At 34.4% G+C, this 19689-nt stretch overlaps 1 protein-coding gene across 3 annotated transcripts in view; it reads left to right on the top strand.

The window, feature by feature from the left end:
- MICU3 (mitochondrial calcium uptake family member 3) overlaps positions 1 to 6316 on the top strand; it is a 96924-nt gene extending 90608 nt beyond the window's left edge. For all 3 annotated transcript variants that reach the window (XM_068532010.1, XM_068532009.1, XM_068532008.1), the window contains 4 exons: positions 559 to 667; positions 2681 to 2838; positions 3990 to 4058; positions 6124 to 6316. In XM_068532010.1, coding sequence (XP_068388111.1) covers positions 559 to 667; positions 2681 to 2838; positions 3990 to 4058 — 336 coding nt within the window. In that variant the 3' untranslated portion in view covers positions 6124 to 6316. The remainder of the gene's footprint in view (positions 1 to 558; positions 668 to 2680; positions 2839 to 3989; positions 4059 to 6123) is intronic.
- The last annotated feature ends 13373 nt before the right edge of the window (positions 6317 to 19689 follow it).

Below are 19689 nucleotides of genomic sequence, written 5' to 3'. Positions count from 1 at the left end.
GTGTACAGTCATTGTACTTCCTCCTCTTGTTCCGGCAGCCTTATCACGGCAGGAACAAGTAAAAATACACGACTGTTGGCTTATTAGACATTTTTATTTTGCATGGTCATTATAAAGACATTAATGACCTAATGCTGAAATATATTTAAGGAGAAATTCATGTACAGGAGAAACTGTTTTTAGAGGGGTTTTTTTTCTTAATGATCATACTTACTTTTAAAGTTTAAAAAATTCAGGCCTGAAGTAAGAATTTTCAAAATGGAAACTTTTAAATTTATGTTTATTGTAGCATTTTTTTTTAACCTTTGTGCTGATATGACAGTGTTTTAAAAATATTTTCACCTATCATTGCTAATAGTAGCAACATTACCCAGTGGAAAAAAATTGAGTGAATTTTACATTCCATTTGGAGAAAGAAGGTTTCAGAAGGTACCCTGGAAATATATACTTACAAGATATATTGCTGATGCTCAATCTATTTATTTCTAGTAAGTGTAGATATTTATTTAAATCAATTTGACAATGCTAAATATATTTACATATATTTTCCCAATATAGGGCATTACATTTGATGAATTCAGGTCATTTTTCCAGTTTTTGAACAACCTAGAAGACTTTGCAATAGCCTTGAATATGTATAATTTTGCAAGTCGTTCTATAGGGCAAGGTAAGTAACAAACTTTCAAAAACTAAAAGCAAACCATATTCCTACATTGTTTCTAGTGGCTTTGACAACAAATTATCTAGATATATCATATTAGTCATCAATTTGCCTGAAAGTTTGGTGTGTACTTCAACAGGAAATTTGTTTTCCCTAAGCAAAGTTTAGGAAAATATGCTACATTTTTGTATTAAATTTATTACTGCCCTTCACTGCATATTATGGGAAAAGCTAATGATGTTTGTAAAGGTTTAAAGAGGAAGAAACCTCATGGCTGCTTGGTAACGTTGAGGGATATGTGTCTCCCTATAGAAGAGCCAGCTGGCCATGCCGAAAACATCATCAGGGTGATATTCATATGATTTGTTTGTATTACTGATTTTACCCACACTCTCTGCTAGCTCAGAAACCTGAATTTTGTCAACAGGGCCACCTCTTAGCTATGGACTTAACATTAGCCAAGTTTTAAGAATGATATATGAAAATGACAGTCAATTTTGCTTGATTTACCAAAAAAATACATCTGCCATAGAATTCTGAATGCTGTTGTCCTCAGGACCAGCTCATTCTTTCCCTGTAGGTAGACTAACAAGGCAAGTCCTTTTCCCAGGATTCTGTGGCTATGACCACCTTCCCTTCCCTCGTGGCCATATTGTTCTTAAATATTCTTGCCATATGAGGACTTTCTGGTTATGTCTTTACGGTGATTTTACCCATGTCTGCCATAATCTAATAAGTGCTAATCCCCCAGTTCAATCTCAGAGGACAGTCTCGTTATTTTATTACCAAGTTCTAGGGAGAAGGCAAACCGGAGCCTCTAAGTGCTAATAATTCTCTTTCCCCAAAACACAGATAGTGAATCCCTCACATAGCTTCATTCACTTACTCGTTGAGGAAAAGAAACCTAAAAACTGAAAACTTTTCATATTTCACCCTTTGACTGGTCTAGATATTCAAATAAGGCATCTTCTTAACACATTTTAGTGTTTTAAAACCAAAACCTTTGGGAGCCCTCCCTTAACAGGCCAATGTTTTACTGCCATGGTAAACCTACTAATCAACCTTAAAAAGAAAAAAAGTCAGTATCTGCTTAGCTGGTTCAGAATGGAAAGTTGCTCTTTTACTTTGTGGAACTGAATGAAACGAAATGAAAACAATCACTCTTGCAGGTGCTAAGAATAGATCTGTTTCTTTTATTTTTTTTTCTCTTGCCACTTCTAGCACCTTAATTCAGGTGATCACCTCTTAAAAATAACTATTGCTGTAGCCACCTCAGTGGCATTCCTGCCATTATCCACTCTCCTCTCCGATGTTTTCTAGACAACTCACAGAATAATCTTCCTAAAACAGATTAACCCTGACACACCTGCTATGGAAAACTCTTCAGTTCCCCAATTGCCTGTTGAAGATCCTACAGGTTCCTCACCTCAAAGTCCCCGAGCAGAGCTTCCCCAGCTCCTGGGTGTCCAGGCTGCTCATTTTCTGAACATGCCTTGTGCTCCTGTGCCCCACCCCACCTTTGTTCTTTCATGTCATCATCTGCCATTTCCTCTCATCTCTACAAGCTGAAATCCTTTATCCTTCAGGGCTGAATTCAGATACAAAGTGGCAGCCTTCCCTAATTGCTGTCTTCTCTCTCCTTTCCCTACTCCACGCTACCCCACAAGTAACCACTCATTTCCAAATTCTCATAGCGCTTTGTTGCTGCTTTCTGTGTGGTCCTGTGTAATGATTATTTGGGCAGGTGTGTCATCTCCCATCTGAACTGTAAGTTTCTTGAGAACTTATTCACCTTAATAACCTCTAAAGTGTCTGTGGTTGATAGTAGGCCCTTTTAATTAAAACCGCAAAAAATTTTATGTTCCCTTAAAGATAGCATGATTAGTGAAAAGTGATATGTTACATAAGATCATGACCCATGTTTAGAAAAAAAATCTTCTTTTATAACCTTGCTAGTAATTAACACATATTATAAAAATAATGTTAATGGTTTACTCCTTTTCTGTGTCATTTATCTAGATGAATTTAAACGTGCCGTCTACGTAGCCACTGGCCTCAGACTTTCACCACATTTAGTGAACACAGTCTTTAAGATTTTTGATGTTGACAAAGATGATCAATTAAGCTATAAAGAATTCATTGGAATTATGAAAGACAGACTCCATAGAGGATTCCGGGTAAACCTATAAATTTCAAGCCTATTGCTATCCTTTCTAAAAACTGAAAGAAAAAAATCCATCTAAGTTTCAGAAACAATTTATTTAAGTTTTTAAGGATATAAACAGGAAATGTTATATTTGAAAAGAAAAAACATAAGGCCCTACCTATTTTCAAAAACAATTTGAAGAGATAAAAGGTAATGCTTTTTAAATATAAAATCAGTGTGAATTTTAATAACTTATTTTCATATTCAATTAGTTTAATGTCTTCATCCCAGTTTGTGGGGGGGAAATGTTGCCAAATATTTTGATTCAGTCTGCACACTGGCTGTTTAAGACTTGCTAGTATACAAAGAAATATCACTATTTCTCATTTTATATGATGCAGATTTCCACTAGGCAACGTGAGGTTCTTAAGTCACTGCATATTCAGTACTTTTTATGTGGAAAATGAGGTAAAAAATGTTTTTTTGTCTGTTGAACTATTCTTTCCTGTTAACATCTTATACTGCAAAATAATTACAAGAAATTCAGTGATTTTTTCTCAGAAATATGTTTTAAAGAATGAAATGTAGCATAAATCAATAAATGTTTACACATTTAATGTATTTGGATGTGCCACAAATGGAAAAAGGAAAAAAAATGTATGATTAACAGCTAGAATATTCAGTCTTCCCGCTTTGGTAACAGTACCCCTGAGCATTATACATTTAAAAAGAAAAAATATACATATGTACAAAAAAATCAAGATTCATCTGAGACAATGTTTTTAAAGATTTTTAATGGATTCTTAAAATCCCAACTGTCTTGGTAAAGATACCGTGTACTTAACTGCCACCTTGTGGTTAGTTGTTAACATTTGCAGTGATGGGACAAATGCCTAAAAGGGCATGCGTTGAAAATCATTTTTTTCCTCAAATATTTTAGAATAGCAAGATCAAACTAAAATTTTGGGTTGGCCAAAAAGTTCGTTCAGGGTTTTTTGTAAGATGTTATGAAAACACGAACATACTTTTTGGCCACCCCAATATAAAACTATGCTATAAACCCCTGACACTGTATTTCTCTCTTAGATTTTATGTATTTTTATTTTTGCCTTATTTATTGAATATCTGTGACCCCATAACATTTTATTTACATTTGCACACTTTTAATCCTCTGTTCCACAGGGTTATAAAACGGTTCAGAAGTATCCCACTTTCAAATCCTGTCTGAAGAAGGAACTTCATAGCAGATAAGTATGTTAGCACCTCTGTTTGTCTAAATTTGTTCAGTAACAGTAAAAGAAGGGTCATAATTTATTTTTCTCTTACAACATTTAGGTAATAGCTGAAAGAAATAGAATTATAATTTATTTTTAATGTTTAGGTCACTAATTCAAGTTAAGAATTAGTCTTTTAATGATTTCATTTTAGACCATATAATTCAGTTTAAGAATAGTTATTATAACAAAGCATCAGTTTGCCACTATTAAGTTGTGATCTAAAAATGAACTGGAGTAAATACTCATCTGACTGGAATTCTCACGAATGTCGTGATTGAAAAAATTTCTGTTTAACCTGTAGTTTCTTTTTTTTTAAAAGAAGTTTTTACTTATTTATTTATTTTTGGCTGTGTTGGGTCTTCGTTTCTGTGCGAGGGCTTTCTCCAGTTGCGGCGAGCGGGGGCCACTCTTCATCGCGGTGCGCGGGCCTGTCACCGTCGCGGCCTCTCGTGTTGCGGAGCACAGGCTCCAGACGCGTAGGCTCAGTAGTTGTGACTCATGGGCCTAGCCGCTGCGCGGCATGTGGGATCCTCCCAGACCAGGGCTCGAACCCGTGTCCCCTGCATTGGCAGGCAGATTCTCAACCACTGCGCCACCAGGGAAGCCCTAACCTGTAGTTTTGTATCTGAGCAGATACAATATAATGAATCCAGATTGCATTTTTATAATCTAGGATCACTAGCATCTAAGGGATATTTGTTACTATTTTTTAGGATCATGATTCCAAACATCTGCTACAATAATAGCAACTAAATTTTTTTAGAGTTATTTTGGGTGCCTGGCGCTATACTAGGTATTCTTCTACGTGTAGTATCTCATTTAATCCTTACAGATAGATATTCCATTTAACAGCAGAGAAAATAGAGACTTGGTGAGTCATTTACCCAAGATAACTTGCTAGTAAGTTGCAAACCAGGATTTGAGCAATTTGAGCCTCATTCTGTGTGATGACAAAACCATCTTAGTTATTATTTACTGCACCATCACCATAGAATGAAATAGTTGAGGAAGATACGGGAGATTTGTTCAGTTTGTATCAACCCAAAGAAGTATCTTATCTCAGACTTGTTGCTGATCTCCAAAATGAGAGATTTGTTTTTCCTTTTTTCTTTTTGTTTTTCTTTTTTCTTTTAAAAGTCAACTATAGCTATAAAATTTTGTTTGACTGTGGGTTCTGATTAGGTCTCTGCAGTGAAGCTTTCAGTCATTTACATGCTTGCAAATACCTATTTTTTTGATATTTTTCTCAAGATTAAAACATTTGTATTTGTCTATAGTGGCATTACCAAAGTGGTACATATGCATAGGATGTCAATGTATATTAGTTAAAAGACCAAAAGCTGTTTAGAAATAAGTATGAGAAATATCATAATAGATATGGTTAAATAGGTTCCTTAGGACTTACAGATCTTAATATGCCACTATTGATTTGTCTCTCTAAAAGAAAACAGCAGTATTTGGTATTTTGCATAGTAGCTTTGAAGCCTAATATTTTATGGAACCCATTTAGGGAACTGCTGGTCTAAAATGTTTAGTGGTAAGTAGGCTTATTTACTTATCTAAGGTGGTAACTGTTGTGATTGAGCTAACAGAAGAAGTCAGGTCTTCCTAATCTCTATTTTGAGGAACTTTATATTGCCTTTATTATAAGAAGTTAAACTAAACATTTAAAAAAATAGTAGGACTATACCATTTATATGTTCATATAGATAGTGTTTCCAACCAACCTGTAATAGTGTCACATTGACATTATTGATTCTGTGTAGTAGTATATAGAACCATAGATAAAAATGACTACTTAGATTCTAGAACTTTGTAAGACTGAGGATTAGACAAGTTACTAAACAAAACACTGAACTTTTAAATTAAAGGAAATAGTTTATGATTAAGTCTTTGATTCTTATACTTTCTGTTGCATGTTTTTATCATGTGCCTTACTGTTTCCTATCATTATTATAATAATTGATTAATGCTATTACCTCCAAATTTCATCCTAAAAAAATGTTACTTTTATGTATTACATATATTTTTTTAATTAGGTACTTCTAAAGCAAAGTTTAAAGGATTACTATCTACTTGAAAATGCAAGAAGCAAAAACTTCAGAGGGCGGAAGCAGGTCTGAGATCAGAACTTGTGTACATGAAGGAAAAGGTGAAATGCTAATTATAATTTTTTCTTGAACTGTATTTTTGAACATAAGATGCATCTTCTTACTAATTACTAATGTTACGTGTTATCATGTTGAGCTTTTGCCTTGATTTACTGAACTCTCTGCACTTTTTCATTCCCTTCAGATTCTTCCAGTGACTATATAAGAATGTATTTTCATTTTTTAAAAAATTTATTAGAAATTTGTCTCATTTCAAAATAATGTATGACTCCTGGAATCTAGATCACTTAAAAATGAACAGCAGCATATTTTTGGTTTTGGACTGAACTTATTATCAGAAAATGAATATTCCTTGAGATTTATCTTAGGGCCCTTAGAATTGTTAATAGATCTCCAGGCTTCTAATTACATTGAAATAATTTTGAAACACAAATAGAAATTAAGCTACTATACAATATGATGGTTTGCACTGTACTTTTAACTTTTAAAATTGCTTAATTAACATATTGTTGGAATCATATAAAGTTTTTTTTAAAGTTTTTGTTCATTTACCAAAGTCAACAGAACGTCTGGTATTATTTTACATATACAGTAATTTAAAATGTAGATTTTTTTCCCTCAAAAAAAGTCATACATTAATGGTAGAAACAGTGGTAGTTTTTGTAGCAGTAGTCACTGTTATTGTCATTATTGTTTTAAACATGGTGCAGCTCCTGATAGCAGATGGTACATGTTAATAACAGTAGTAAAAATAATATCTTGAGGCTCTGTAACTTATCGCATATTATTATTATGTGTCTGTAGTGTCAAAATGAGTATTATAAAAGATTAATATAAAATGGTTTCGCAGACTGAAGTATATATTAGGTAGAAGTTGATATTTGTTTCTTGCGAAAGGACCACGTGTAAAAGTAAGGCCAAACAGCCAGTAATCATGAATACTTTAAATATAATTCATTATTTCAAAATGTCTTAAAAGAGAAAAGATAAACTTTCTATTGAAAAACAGCAAAATTAGATTTTCTCCTGGAGAAAATAACTTGAGAGTATTTAATGGAAATCTGTTCAATTAAAAAAATGTAGTTTATAATAAGTTACTATGCAAAAACAGAACAATGAATTTAAATTAATATATTTATATACTGTATGTGGAAGATAGGTTCATTTATCTTCTAAGATGTACTAAATATAAATTGCACACACTCCAACTGTTATCTTGCTTTTACGTATGAAAATAGGAAATACTGACTTTGTTTTCGTTAAGTTATTAAATGTGAAATTGATAGTTCTGCATCAGCCTATTTATAAAAGTAATGTTATTTCCAAGAATATGTTGTTAGCATTGACAATGCATTTTTAGACTTTTTACATTCTTTATCTGATATTATCTATTACATTGATACAGAAATATGTGATTCATCAGTTTTAGGATTTCATATAGTATAATTTCACCTGCTTTGCAGGTTGATTCAGTTGATTAACTAAATGAAAATATCTACCTTCTCATTTAACGTGCCCCAGCTCTATTTTAACTTACACTGAATGTTCTCAATATTATTTGCTATCTAAAATAGTGGAAAAAATGCAACTTACTTTTATCTTTGATTATAAGCTAAATTATCTTGCATACATGGAAAAACTGCTATTTAGAACAGTCCTATAAATGGATATTAAAAACTGAATTAGCTCGTTAAGATTCTTTATAATTCTGCCATTCTCCCAAGGAATACTACATATGCAACCTTTTATTCTTTATTGCTTATCAGAGTGAATGGATACTCATCTGCTTATAAGACTGCAGCATAATATTAAAATGCAAATAAATAAAATATTCTGATCAATTAAAATGGAAAAGAGTAGTAAATTATGGTGATTCGCCACATATTATCACTTTTGAACTTTATCATCTATAAAATGGGAGGTAAAAATATCTCACTGGACTGTTGTTTACATCAATTTTAAAAATTTTAAGTGCTTTGAAAATAGTAATGTACTAAATACATGTATGCTATTCTCAGTATTTCCTTCTACAAACTATTCCTTGGAAAGGTGAAGCTATACATGAAATTTTAGTACCATACTCTACAGAAGACTTTATGATGAAAGGTTTAGGGTAATTCTCAGAATCATTTCTTATTATGAATTTCATTTAAGTTCCAGTTTATTGTTCTTATTATAAAATATAACTGTAAAGTGACCTGTCTTACATTCTTATGTTATCATAAAATAAATATACTTGCTCTTGAATCAAGAAATTTAGTACTTTGCTTTTCTGTATATCTGTGGACTAACGTCTTTCTGAAAAATGTCACGTATAAACTTTCAGAATCTTTGTTGGTTACCAAACCTCCATTGATTTTATGCCCTCTGCTGTAGCAATACATGCCAAGAAATTAATCTCATCAACACTTCTGTAAGTAAATACATCATAGAGCCATAAAGCCTCTCAAAGTGTATAATAGGAATTCATACATTATACTGATAGAATATTATCATTGGTACTGGAAAACTTTCAGAAAGTTTACATGTGAATGGAATATCAATTTTCCTTTACAGACTGTTTAAAGGGCTTAAAATAATTAAACCAACACTACAGCAGCCCGTTTCACTAATGTTGGTATTTTGTAGGTATCATCTTACTAAGACAACTCCTAGAAATTTACCAGTTTTCAAAATACATTTCAGTAGTCCCCCCTTATCCATGGCTTCACTTTCCGTGGTTTCAGTTACTCGTGGTCAACCTGGGTCCAAAAATATTAAATGGAAAATTCCAGAAATAAAAAAATACATAAGTTTTAAATTGCTCACCATTCTGAGTAACATGATGAAATCCCACTGTGTCCTTCCTGGGTTGTGAATATCCCTTTGCCCAGTGTATCCCACCCGTTAGTCACTTAGTAGCCGTCTTGGTTATCAGATGGACTGTCATGGTATCACAGTGTTTACATTCAAGTGACCCTTATTTTACTTAATAATGGACCCAAAGTGCAAGAGTAGTGATGCTGGTAATTTGGATATATTAAAGAGAAGCTGTAAAGTGCTTCCTTTAAGTGAGAAGGTAAAAGTTTTCAACTTCATAAGGAAAAGAAAACAGTATGCTGAGGTTGCTAACACCTACAGTAAGAATGAATCTTCTATTTCTGAAATTGTGAAGAAAGAAAAAGAAATTCATGCTAGTTATACTGTCACACCTCAAATTGCAAAAGTTACAGCCACAGGGTGTAGTAAATGCTTCGTTAAGATGGAAAAGGCATTTAATTTATACAAGAAGATATTTTGAGAGAGAGACCACATTCACATAACCATTATAACAGTATGTTGTTACAAGTGTTCTATTTTATTATTAGTTACTGTACCTAATTTGTAAATTAATCTGTATCATAGGTATGTATATATAGGAAGAAAATTTTTTTTCTCTGAATTTACCTTTTTATTGTCTCCTGTTCTTGTTTTGTGTATTCAGCAGCTTTTAATTCTCTCTCTGATTATTTAATTTCAGTTTCTTTGAAGTTTTCTTCTCCCTTCATTGCCTCATTCCATTTTTCTGTTTGTGTTTTAGGTATCTCATATTAGAGGTTTTTCTCAAATATCTGGTAATCTTTTGTTATATGTTCATATTTTAAAACAAACTAGAAGCTCTGTGTGCATGGAGTGAGCTTTTGGCCAGTGGGTTCCACTCATGGCTGTTCTGGCTGGGCCATTTCATATGAGGGGCTTTGACTATCAGTATTGTTAGGTCTTTTTCTCTTTGGTCGGATTTCTCCTGCCTGGTAGTCCACAGCCTAGCTGCTGTTTTGTTCAGAGGCCCTTTGAAGATGGACCCATAGGTATATTTAATAAAGGGGGCCATAAGCTCATATATTCAATGAGCTGTTATTGAGCTGTTCGAGTGTTTTTACCATGTCTTTGTTTACTTTTTCAAGAAAAGCACATTTTTAAAACTTAGGACCTCAGTCTGGGAAAAGTGGGACTAAATCATGAAGGTCATGTGCTGGATGGATTTATTCACCAAATCCAGAGTTAGGTTACTTCTTCTTGAGGCAGATAGAGATAGTTTTAAGAAAAATAAATGTATAATGGTGATTGTGAAGTTATGGAACTACCACATGTTTAAGCTTGGATGGTAGGGATGAGGAAGAGATTAATTGATAAAGGAACGTCAGTGAATATCAGTTATTGGATTTTAAAGTTAAAGATAGCAGACATACTCTCCTACAAAACATATTTTGGTGACATTTACCACAGAGACCAAGAACTGAACTTGATTATTAGCCTAATTAAGTATGGCATTTTCTACTGCATATTTTCATGGATGAAGCAAGCAGCTTGAAGGTAAGCAGATTTGTCTTATAGCAGATTTTAAACTGTGATAAAATGAGAGTTTAAGACAGAAGGAAAGACAACTAATGAAGATATTTGTAATCTGTGGTATATAATGCTTTATTCCTTGTAAGCTCTAGGTGCTATAAGAGTTAAAAGTTCAAGCTGAAAAATCTACAAAAACCACGCTGAAAATCTATACTTTTTTATTTCATTGCTCTTTGGTGCTAAGAGGTTCTCAAGAAGGTGAGTATCTTATGTACCATTTGTGCTGTAATATTTAATTACAGTGAGTGTACAGAAGATTAGCTGTATCAAAGATTCTTTTGAAATCAGATTGCACATCAAAACTGCATTGTGCCCTGCTAAGTAAGCAAATTTAAGAAAGAGGAGACGGTGATGTCAAGACTTACTGCAAGATGAACAAATAAAGGAATAGGATTTGCTTGGTGTTCAGCCTATTAAAGCATGGCCAAATGTCAGCCTTCATTTGTCAACTTAAATATATTTTTCTAAAATTTACGAAGATTCAGTCTATGGAAAGTATCCTTTAGCTAGTATTTGAACTTGAGAAATAAGCAAAACAAAAATGATGAATAGATTATACTAATAACTCAATTTCTCATAGTGATTAATTACCACATGAATATGTACATTAGTAATTCAGATACAGATACCTGTTGTCCCTTTTTGTTATTTTTCTGATTATAATGTTAATACATGTGTTTTTGCTCCCTGATACTTGAGGTTTTAGAAACTTAGAGGTTAACTTCTCCTCCACAATAGCTAGACACCCCCGGCCCCTGCACAGACACAACATGCACTGAAGCATTTCAGGTTTCCAGGGATTTCTCCCTTCAAAAAAAAAGTAAAAATGAAATTTTTAAAATCCAAGAGCCGAGCCCCAAATAACCAGGTAGACTAACGTAGCTTGGAGCCTGAATTGGACTTGCTGGAAATAATCAGGAACATAGGTGAGGACCTCAGGCCAGAGCAACAAAGTTCACAGGCGCTTGAAACTAGAATGATAGGGAGCCGGCAGCCTTTGTGCAGGGATAGGATTTCCCTGAGGTCAGAATTCTATACTGACCGTATCTGAGTGTATTCAGCCTTGAAACAGCAACAAGGTGGAGAGCCTGAATCTGAGACCCCTTCCTCTAAGCTAAAATCCTGAAGGAGGCCCTGAAGCGTCCTGAGACACGTACGTACACAAAGAGAGACGCTTGATTACAATCAAGCTTGACCTCTTAAGCAAAGACTACCAAATCCAGATAAGGCCTGCCACTATTAGTGAGAATCAACTAATAAATTTAGACCCCAAAGAATGCAGTTGTTGGAACCGAAGACAGAATGCATAAGAGCTACGTATGAAACAAACTATGAAATTACAAAAATGAGTTTTTTTTAAAACTATAGGAATTACACAGATATGAGGTAGAATTTCTAAGAAAATTTAATTGCTGAAATCAAAACCTCAATCAAGAGTTTTGAGTCCAGTCGTTGACTAACTGGTATTGTTCCATCATAAACTACAACATTGCACAACAGACACTTCAAGGCTTTTGTCCTTGAGAGAAAGGACACTCATGTGGTGACCTCTACATTCACTCTGGCTTGCTGCCTGGAAGCACTTTCAGCAGAGGGAAGTGAAGCCCAAACAGAAAACAGAAGATGGAAGAAATGAGATGAGAAAACAGCTACTTAAGGTCACACGGGGCTGGGAGACATTGGAGTTCAAATCAGCCAGAGTATAAAGGCCTCACTGAACAACCCAAGAATTAAATTAAAGACATGCCTTAGGAGTAAGACTACTCTAGAGTAAGGGTGACTCTGGACCCTAATAAAACCTAAAATTAATCCTCAATTGGAACAAGCGGATCTACCAGTAGAGTGACTACCTGCCAAAACAAAATTCAGTACTCTTTAAAGGAAAACAACAAAAATCCTATTTCTGCTAATGTAATATCCACAACATCCACTATAAAGCAGACAAGTTTTATATATGCTAAGCAAGAAAATGTGACCCTTAACCAGGGGAAAAAGCAACCCACGGAAACAAATGTTTGACTTCGTAGATACAAACTTTAAAAGCTCTTATAAATATGTTGAGAAGTTTAAAGGAAAAGATGGACATAATGAGAGAAGAAATGGGAATTATATACAGAAAAATTAAAACTATAAAAAATAACCAAATGGAAATTCCAGGATTGGAAAATATAATATTTAAAATAAAAATCATTGTATGGACTTAATAGAAGATTGGAGACAGAGTAAGAAAGGATCAGTAAACTTGAAGGCAGAGAAATACAGACTATCCAAACTGATGCACAAAGAGGAAAAGTTACTGAGGTGGGGGGAAAGACAAAACAAAAAACAGTGCATCAGTGACCACACAAAGCAGTCAACCGTAAGTGTAATTACAGATCCTAAAGGAGAAGGAGAAGGGTGGGGTGGGGAGCAGAAAAATATTCAAAGAGATAATGGCCAAAATTTTTCCAACTTTGAAGAAATACATAAACTACAGTTTCAAGAAGTTCAGCAAACCCTAATAAAGAAACCTACGCCTGGTCATATCCTAGCCAAAGTGCTGAAAAGCCAAAAAATTTTTTTTTAATCTTGAAAGTATCCAGAGACAAAAGATACATTATACACAGGGTTAGTGATAAGAATAACTGCTGGCTTCCCATCAGTAACAATGGAGAGCAAAAGATAGTGGTTGTAACATCTTTAAAGTATGGAAAGAAAAAAGGAAATGCAACCTAGAATATGATATTCAGCAAACTAGCCCTTTAAAAATAACAGTGAAATAAAGACAACTTTAGATAAATATCAGACAGCCTGAAACCAGTAGACCTGTACTACAAGAAAAGCTAAAAGAAATTCTTCAGGCTGTTGGGAAATGAAACCAGCCAGAAATTTTGATCTATTCAAAATAATGAAGTTTGCCATAAATGGTAAATTTCTAGCAAATATAAAATTTTTTATCTTAAACATATAAAAAAGTAATCAACTGGTTAAAGCAAAAATAGCAATGTAGTGTGGAGTTTATCATTAAAATGTTCAATAATATCATAAAGGACAGAAAGGGGTAAATGGAAGTATCCTGTTCTAAGAGTCTTACAGTATAGTGCAATGATATAATATTCATTCAATCAATGCGTATTTTAACCCATGGAAACATAGATGAATTAAAATGCAATAATAAAAAGATATTGACTAACCCAAAGTAAGGCAGGAAAGGGGGAAACAAAGAAAACTAGGATGATAAATTTAAAAATAGCAAAATGATAGTATAAATTCAACCAATTAATAATTACATTAAATGTAAGTTCATTAAATATTCCAATTAATAGTCAGATATTGTCAGATCAATTATTTTATGAAGATCATTTGCTACCTAGAAGAGATGTACTTTAGATATAAAGACATGGATAGGCTACATGTAAAGTGATAGATAAAAGAATACAATGCAAACACTAACAATAAGAAACTGCAGTGGTTATATTAGTATCAGACAAAACACATGTCAAGGCAATGAGAATTACCAGTTGTATTAGTTGGGATCCTGTCAGAAGACAAAGTAACACATGATTTAAACAGGGAAGTGTAATATAAAGAATTATTAGAATAATGGAGAATTGACTAGTATATAATATATACATATATAAATTTTTATGTATTTGAATATGATCTTATTTGCCATTTCCTCCATTGCTTTTAAGCTTAGAAATTTTAAGCTCCCAATGTGATAAGTATTCTGTCATATATTTTTATGGTTTATATTTTCTTTGTATTTAACTAAAAAAAAAAAAAAAATCCACTTGGGATTAATTTTATTACATGGTTTTAAAAAAATGAGGCCCTAACTCTAGATTTCCCTGCCAATTTATCCAACACTATTTACAGAATAATTCTTCCTTTTTGCCATCTAATATAATGCAAATTATTTTTAAGTACTTTTACATACCTGAATCTGTGTTAAGAGTCTGGCTATCCTTGTAACCACATTGTTTTAATTATTTACCTTTACAATGTTTTCATAGTTCATAAAACTAGTCTGTCTCCCCCTCTCAACAGCCACACACAGATTTCTCTTCTCTTCAAAAAATTCCTTAACTATTCTTACTTGTTTATCCTTTCAGCTTAACTTTAGAACATATATAAACATATATAGATATGCTTAGAATCGTATCTCCTCCAAATAGTGTTTTTATTGGGATCACTTTGAAATGATAAATTTGGAAAGAACTGACACCTGAATTAGTCAGGGTTCTCCACAGAAACAGAACCAATAGGATGTAGATATACAGAGAAACAGATTTATTATTATAAGGAATTGGCTCACAAGATTATGGAGCCTGACAAGTCCCAAAATGTGCAGGGTGAGTCAGCAAGCTGGAAATCCAAGAGAGCCAGTGGTATAGTTCCAACCTGCATCTAAAGTCCTGAGAACCAAGAGAGCCGTTGGTTTAGTTCTAGTCTGAAGGCTGGCAGGCTCAAGAGCCAATGTTTCGGTTCAAAGGCAGTCAGGCAGCAGGAATCCTTTCTTACTTGGGGGAGAGTCAGCCCTTTTGTTTTATTCAGGTCTTCAATTGATTGGATGAGGCCCACCACCTTAGAGAGCTAATCTGTTTTATTCAGTCTATTGATTTCAATGTTAATCTCATCCAAAAACACCCTCACAGAAACACCCAGAATAATGTTTGACCAAATATCTGGGTACTCCATGACCCAGGCAAGATGACACCAAAAAAAAAAAAAAAAAAAATTAACCATTACAACATCTTTATAATATTTTCATCCCATCCAGAAACAGTTATTCCAATTATTTATTCTCAAGATTTATGGCTTTCGCTATCTAGGTCATACTTCTCATAAGGTCTTTTCTAGATCCTACATACTTACTATTGCTTTTAAGAGTAGGATTTTTTTCGCATTAGATTCTCTATCTGATTACTGTTGGTGTATAGAAAAGCAGTTTGATTTATTCAGCCACTAAACTGAACTCCTAGTAGTTCTGACATTTTTTTCTGTTGAGTCCCTTAAGTTTTCTGTTGGCCAGTCATACTGTATGCAGATGACGGTAACTGTCTTTGCCATTCCTATATTATTGCTCTTATTTCTATTTCCTGTATTTTTGTGTTGATTATAGCTTTCAGAACAATGTAAAATACTAATAGCGATAGCAGGAATCTTTTGATTTCCTGTTTCAATAGGATTATATCTAATGTTTCAAATTAAGCATACTATTTTCCTGTTGACTTGAGACAAATACTTTATCTTGTTAAGAAACTATCCTTTATTTCCTGAATTTGAAAGAGTCTGGAAAAAGGAGTGAGTGTTGAATCATCTCAAATGCCTTTTCGGCTTTGACTGACGTGATTATACATATTTCCAAGTTGATCTCCACATGCAATATATCTGCTTTACAGGCTTCCTAATATTAAATTATCCCACATTGTTGTAGTAAACTCTGATCATAGTAGACCATTCTTTTCATTTCGTGGTCTTAGACAAGTTGCCTTCCCTGTATCAGGTTCCTTATCTCTAAATTGGGGCTAAAAATTGTATCTGCCCCATGTTACAGGGATGAGACGAGATGAGATAATTCACATAAAGTAAATCTGTATAATTTGCAGTTACCATCTTGAAATTCTTAATAATGTTATCTTTGAATTTTTGTTTTGTAAATGAAGTCAGTGGGACGATGGAGCTTGTGCAGGGGCCTGGAGCCTCTGCTCACACCCAGTCCTCCTTCCCACTCCCAAGGATGGGTTCTTGGCTACGCTCTGCTTTGCCCAGCTTCACCGTCCCCACCCCTGCCCAGTAACTGCCTCCGTACTCCAGCCCCTTGGCAGGGGTCTAGGTGTCGGAATGGGGAGGGGCACCCACACTGTCAGAGTCTTGGGGCAGAGTGTGGTGGAGACCCTCCTGCTCCGGACTGGCGGTGCTAGCCATGGTGCATCCGCTGGCAGCCAGCCAAAGGCCACAGGCTGGTGGAGATGAGCCTTTCTCCCATTCCTAATCCGGGTACTTAGAGCTTTCTAACTCCGAGGTTTCGATCCCCTGGGGGTTGCTTATTCACTGTGGGTTGGGGTATCACGCCTATAGGAAGAAGAAATGTCTGCCTGAACTTCCCCAGGGTGCTCCCCCAGCTGAAGCACAGTGCATCAGTCCAGCAGCTGGTGTGAGCAAGTGTATGTGCATCCTGAGTCATGGGATGGGGACCCAGGACACCTGTGAGGGTCCACACTCACCTGGAAGCATCCCCGTACCAGAAGGAGCATGCCCTTGGCTTGCTTCATGCTGGATGAACCTTCTCTTCCTTCTTCCAGCCTTCCTGAGTCTGACTCAAGATGCCTCAGAAGCATTCTCAGAAGCTGTGCCATTAAATACGAATTATGTAATTTTGGTGATTTCACATAGAAGGTACATGCTCTGATATTTGCACTTTAAACAGACATTGTACAATATAAAGATGAATGGTAAAAGTCATGCTAATAACAAAATTTTTAAGTTTTAGTTACTTAAAATGACATTAAATAGCAAATTAAAAACATCATGGCATGTTGAGGGAGAGAGACTATGGAAGAAAGAAAAAGTTTTCTATTTTAATACCTTAGCACTTTTTCCTGCTTTGTTGAACAAAGAGCCCTGCATTTTCATTTTGCACGAGGCTCCAAAAATTATGCAGCTGGTCCCTCCCTGGAATGTGGATATTTGGGCCAGTGTGCAGGGGTATCTGTGGGTTTGGTGAGATATGGGATGGTAAGAAACACAGGAAGAAAAGAGTAACATTTTATGCTACTTGAAAGTGGGTATTGATTTTCTCAAAACTATAATGGAGAAAATGGTTTTTGTGTTAGAAAGAAACAGAAGAGAAAAGAATGCTAAGATGGTAAGTGTGCTGCTTATGATACCCGAGGTATATGGCAACAGCGTAGCATTAAGGCCTAGGAGAACTTGATGTCTAGAGAGCAGTTTACGATGAACTGTCTGAACTGACCACCTGAGTATCAACAATATGACTTAGGGACTCTACTTAACAAAATTCCAAGTAGGTTCACTTTTTAAAAAAATGTACAAAGTTAAGCTATAACTCCAGCAGAATGTAAATTTATAAAGAATAAATCATAGCAAGATAGTATAACATGTTTAAATTTCACATGAGGCAGAAGGTATTTTGATAAAAACAGGGGTTTAAAGGACACACAGAACATACCCTAACTGTGGGTTTGCGCTGTGGGCTATGGGCAAATGACTGTAATAGATAACCTAACCTTGGGACAAATTAAAGGAAGGAAATGAATGACAGCTGGGAAAAAAAAAGTAAGAACTAGCAAATAACAAAGTCACCTTCTGCTGCTTTAATGTACCCAATGCTGGAAAGAATACTGGTCACCTTAATAATAAGTAGGCAAATCATCATCTTCAAACACAGAAGAAAAGGGTAAGGAACAATTCTTTAAAAGACATAGCAATGGTTCTCACATCTGGTACTTCGGTAATTACTATTGTCACACAGTGTCTTGCTAGAGAGGCATTTTCATTCAAGATGAATATGTGGTTGATTAGCACTTTTCAAAAAGCAATTGTCTGAGGTTCTCTGTACTTGATATCCTGGTACCATTTTCTCATTAAGGTGATTCATGAAATTTTTCAATGAGGTTCCTATGGTATTTTTAAAAATCGATTTGGTTTCACCCTTTCAACTAAATGAATGAGTCAGTGTATCATTCAGACAGGTGTGGACTTGCATAATTATAAAGTTAAATGATCTTTGCATAGAATTGAGAAGATGAGCAAAGACTAAAAGCAGAATTCAAGATGACATAACTATATCAAAAAGGATATATTAGAAAATATGCATAAACCGGCGAAATGCATTTAGCCCACCCATTCAGAACAGCAAGCTGAAGCAAGGGCTCTTGAGTCAGCCTTCCCGAGCTCAGATCCTGGCTCTGTCACTCCCTACCTTTGTAGTTAAGCAAGGTTCTTACTACACTTTCCACACCTCAGCTTTTTCGTATGTAAAATGAGGTAACAGAGCAGCTGAGTCTTAGGGTGGTTGGGAGAATTAAAGGGGAAACTGCCTGTAGAGTACTGACTTTAGCAAACACACAATCAATGTTAGTTATTATTCCTAAAATAATAGGCCTATTCATTTAGAATTGCTTATTTGTAATCATGTTCATAAACTTGACCTTGAAGATTAACACAAAGGTAAAAATTCATGGGCTACTGAAAAATATAAAGTGGTACTTATTATTAAAGTGGACTAAAAATAGTGAAAAGAAAATATCTCTTTAAAATCTCTTCTGGTAGATATGGCTAAGCACTTTAACCCTATCCTGTACACGGTTCCTACTTTAGCTGTCACCATCTTCATCTATTAAATTCTCTTGGCTTCTGGGCACCTACTTAACTTTAATGAGTATTTTATGCTGTGCATGAGAAATATATAGTCCATGTACCTAGGACTATTTCTGTCTACTAGTTTTTCTTGTTTCCAAAAACAGAAAAGAGGAATGCCTACAGCTAAAACAAAACATTCTCTCTCTGTCAGCTCCTTCTGCTGATATTTCAGCATTCCAGATTATATATTCGCATAATTTGGATTTTCTGACTCTTAGTTTTCAAGAAAACAAGTCAAAACTAAAATACATTGCTTTTTGTAGGAGAAAATAGCTTCCATTGCTCAAAGCTAATTTAGAATAAAATCCGGTCAACCCGAAAAACATATACATATATATATGTATGTATACATGTACATGTATGTATATATGTATGTATACATGTACACATATGTATATGTATATATACATGTATATGTATGTATATGTATGTATATGTATATATACATGTATATGTATGTATATGTATGTATATATGTATGTATGTATTTAAATTTGGCTGCAGATCCCTTGTCACTCATATTCCCACACAAACATCTTTTTAATTTTTTTAATGTAATATTTTCCTTTAAGAAGTGGGAATAAAGCTTTATTCTTGTTGAAAAGCCTTGCTCAATCCTGTGCTTAGCATAGTACCTGGGATCTGGTGAATAACCAATACAAGTCTGTTGAAAGAATAAGTGGGTGAATCTATGAATAAATGAATAAATAAAGTAAGGCCTATCAAGCCTGAAAAGCAAATATAGTCTTTGCCTGACTT

Source organism: Eschrichtius robustus, chromosome 21, assembly GCF_028021215.1.
Source record: "Eschrichtius robustus isolate mEscRob2 chromosome 21, mEscRob2.pri, whole genome shotgun sequence".
NCBI classification, from domain to species: domain Eukaryota; kingdom Metazoa; phylum Chordata; class Mammalia; order Artiodactyla; family Eschrichtiidae; genus Eschrichtius; species Eschrichtius robustus.
The sequence above is the reverse complement of the archived record's forward strand: the minus strand, read 5'-3'. Positions and strand labels throughout refer to the sequence as shown.